Source organism: Pyrgilauda ruficollis, unplaced genomic scaffold (genome assembly GCF_017590135.1).
Source record: "Pyrgilauda ruficollis isolate IOZ18807 unplaced genomic scaffold, ASM1759013v1 scaffold386, whole genome shotgun sequence".
In the NCBI taxonomy this organism is placed as follows: Eukaryota; Metazoa; Chordata; class Aves; order Passeriformes; family Passeridae; genus Pyrgilauda; species Pyrgilauda ruficollis.
In genome coordinates, this window is record NW_024525334.1 from 14,981 (window position 1) to 16,416 (window position 1,436).

Genomic DNA, 1,436 nt, shown 5'->3' on the forward strand with positions numbered 1-1,436 from the left:
GATGGATGGATGGATGGATGGATGGATGGATGGATGGATGGATGGATGGATGGATGGATGGATGGATGGATGGATGGATGGATGGATTCTCACACGCATCATCATCCTGTCTCCATTGCAGCCACAGCCAAGACAGAGGAGCTGCCCCTGCCCTCAGAGGAACCCCAACCTGAGGACCCCAAAGGAAAAGACCCCCCAGCTGAGGCCACTCCATCTGCGGCGCCCCTGGCACGGGCAGTGCTGGGAGAGCTGGAGGTCTCCAGTGTCACACCCAGCTCTGTGCAGTTGCAGTGGAATGTCCCTGAGGGCTCCTTTGACTCCTTCATGCTGCAGTACCGGGATGCTCAGGGCCAGCCCCAGGCACTGCCCATTGATGGCGGGTCCCGATCGGTGATGGTGCCAGGGCTGTCCCCTTCCCAACGGTACCGCTTCCACCTCTATGGGCTGAGGGGAGGGAAAAGGATTGACCATGTCTCCACTGAGGCCATCACTGGTAAGGGGCTGCAAGGACTCCCCCAGAGCCTCTCAGGGAATGGAGCTGGAGTGGAGACAGGGCTGGAAGTGGGGCCCAGGGGGAGCTCGAGGAACTGGGGAATGGGGCTGTACTGGGGGAGCCAGAGAAATGAGGGGGACTAGGGAGCTCGGGGGGCACTGAGGACTGGGGAATTTAGAGGGAAGTGGGAACTGGAGGCAGCCAGGGATTGGAGGGGACTGGAGATTAGGGGGAGTGCCACACCTGGAGGGACTCTGATCAGCTGGGGGCTGAGGAACTGGGAACAGCTAGGGGGACTGGCTAGAACTGGGGCCTGGGGCAATCAGGGGCCTAGGTGAAACTGTGTGGAACTGGGGAATGGGGTGAACTGGGGTGAACTGGGGCTGGGGTGTAGCTGAGGACTGGCAAAGATTGAGGAAATCTGGGCACTGGGAAGAATTTTGGGGGTACTGCATATCTGTGGGGATCTGTGAACTGGGAGGGACTGGGGACTTGGGGGAACTGGAGGAATATGGGGGATTAGTTATTGGGGTGGCTGAGGGCAATTTGAGAGTTGGGGGGGATTGGGACCAATTGGGACCAGTGGGGACCAGGGAGAACAGTGGGGAACTGAGACTACAGAGGGATTGGGAGCAGCTGGGACTGAGGGTACTTGGGAGAACTGGGGGAAACTGGGAGGGACTGGAGACTAGAGTGGAGCTGGGGACTGGTGAGTACTGGGGGAAACTGGGCACTGGGAAGAACTCGGAGAACTGGGGGGATCTGGGAACTGGAAGTACTGAAGGAAACAGGTCTGGCAGGCATTGGGGGAAACTGGGGCCTGAGGGTGACTGGGGGAGGACTGGGAAAATTGAGGGGGAACTGGGTCATCTCCATTGGGTATGGTGTGTGGGCAGGACTGGGGGGCCTGTGGGAGTGTTTGATGTATCAGTGGATTGGGGGG

The 1,436-nt window shown here is 59.3% G+C and overlaps 1 protein-coding gene across 1 annotated transcript in view; it reads left to right on the top strand.

Annotated features, from left to right (window-relative positions):
• Positions 1-1,436, top strand: part of LOC121358349 (tenascin-X-like) — a gene marked incomplete at its 5' end in the record, with an annotated part of 17,928 nt that overhangs the window by 14,563 nt on the left and 1,929 nt on the right. Inside the window, one exon of the mRNA XM_041476456.1 lies at positions 86-493. Within this exon, the coding sequence (XP_041332390.1) occupies positions 86-493 (408 nt within the window). The remainder of the gene's footprint in view (positions 1-85; positions 494-1,436) is intronic.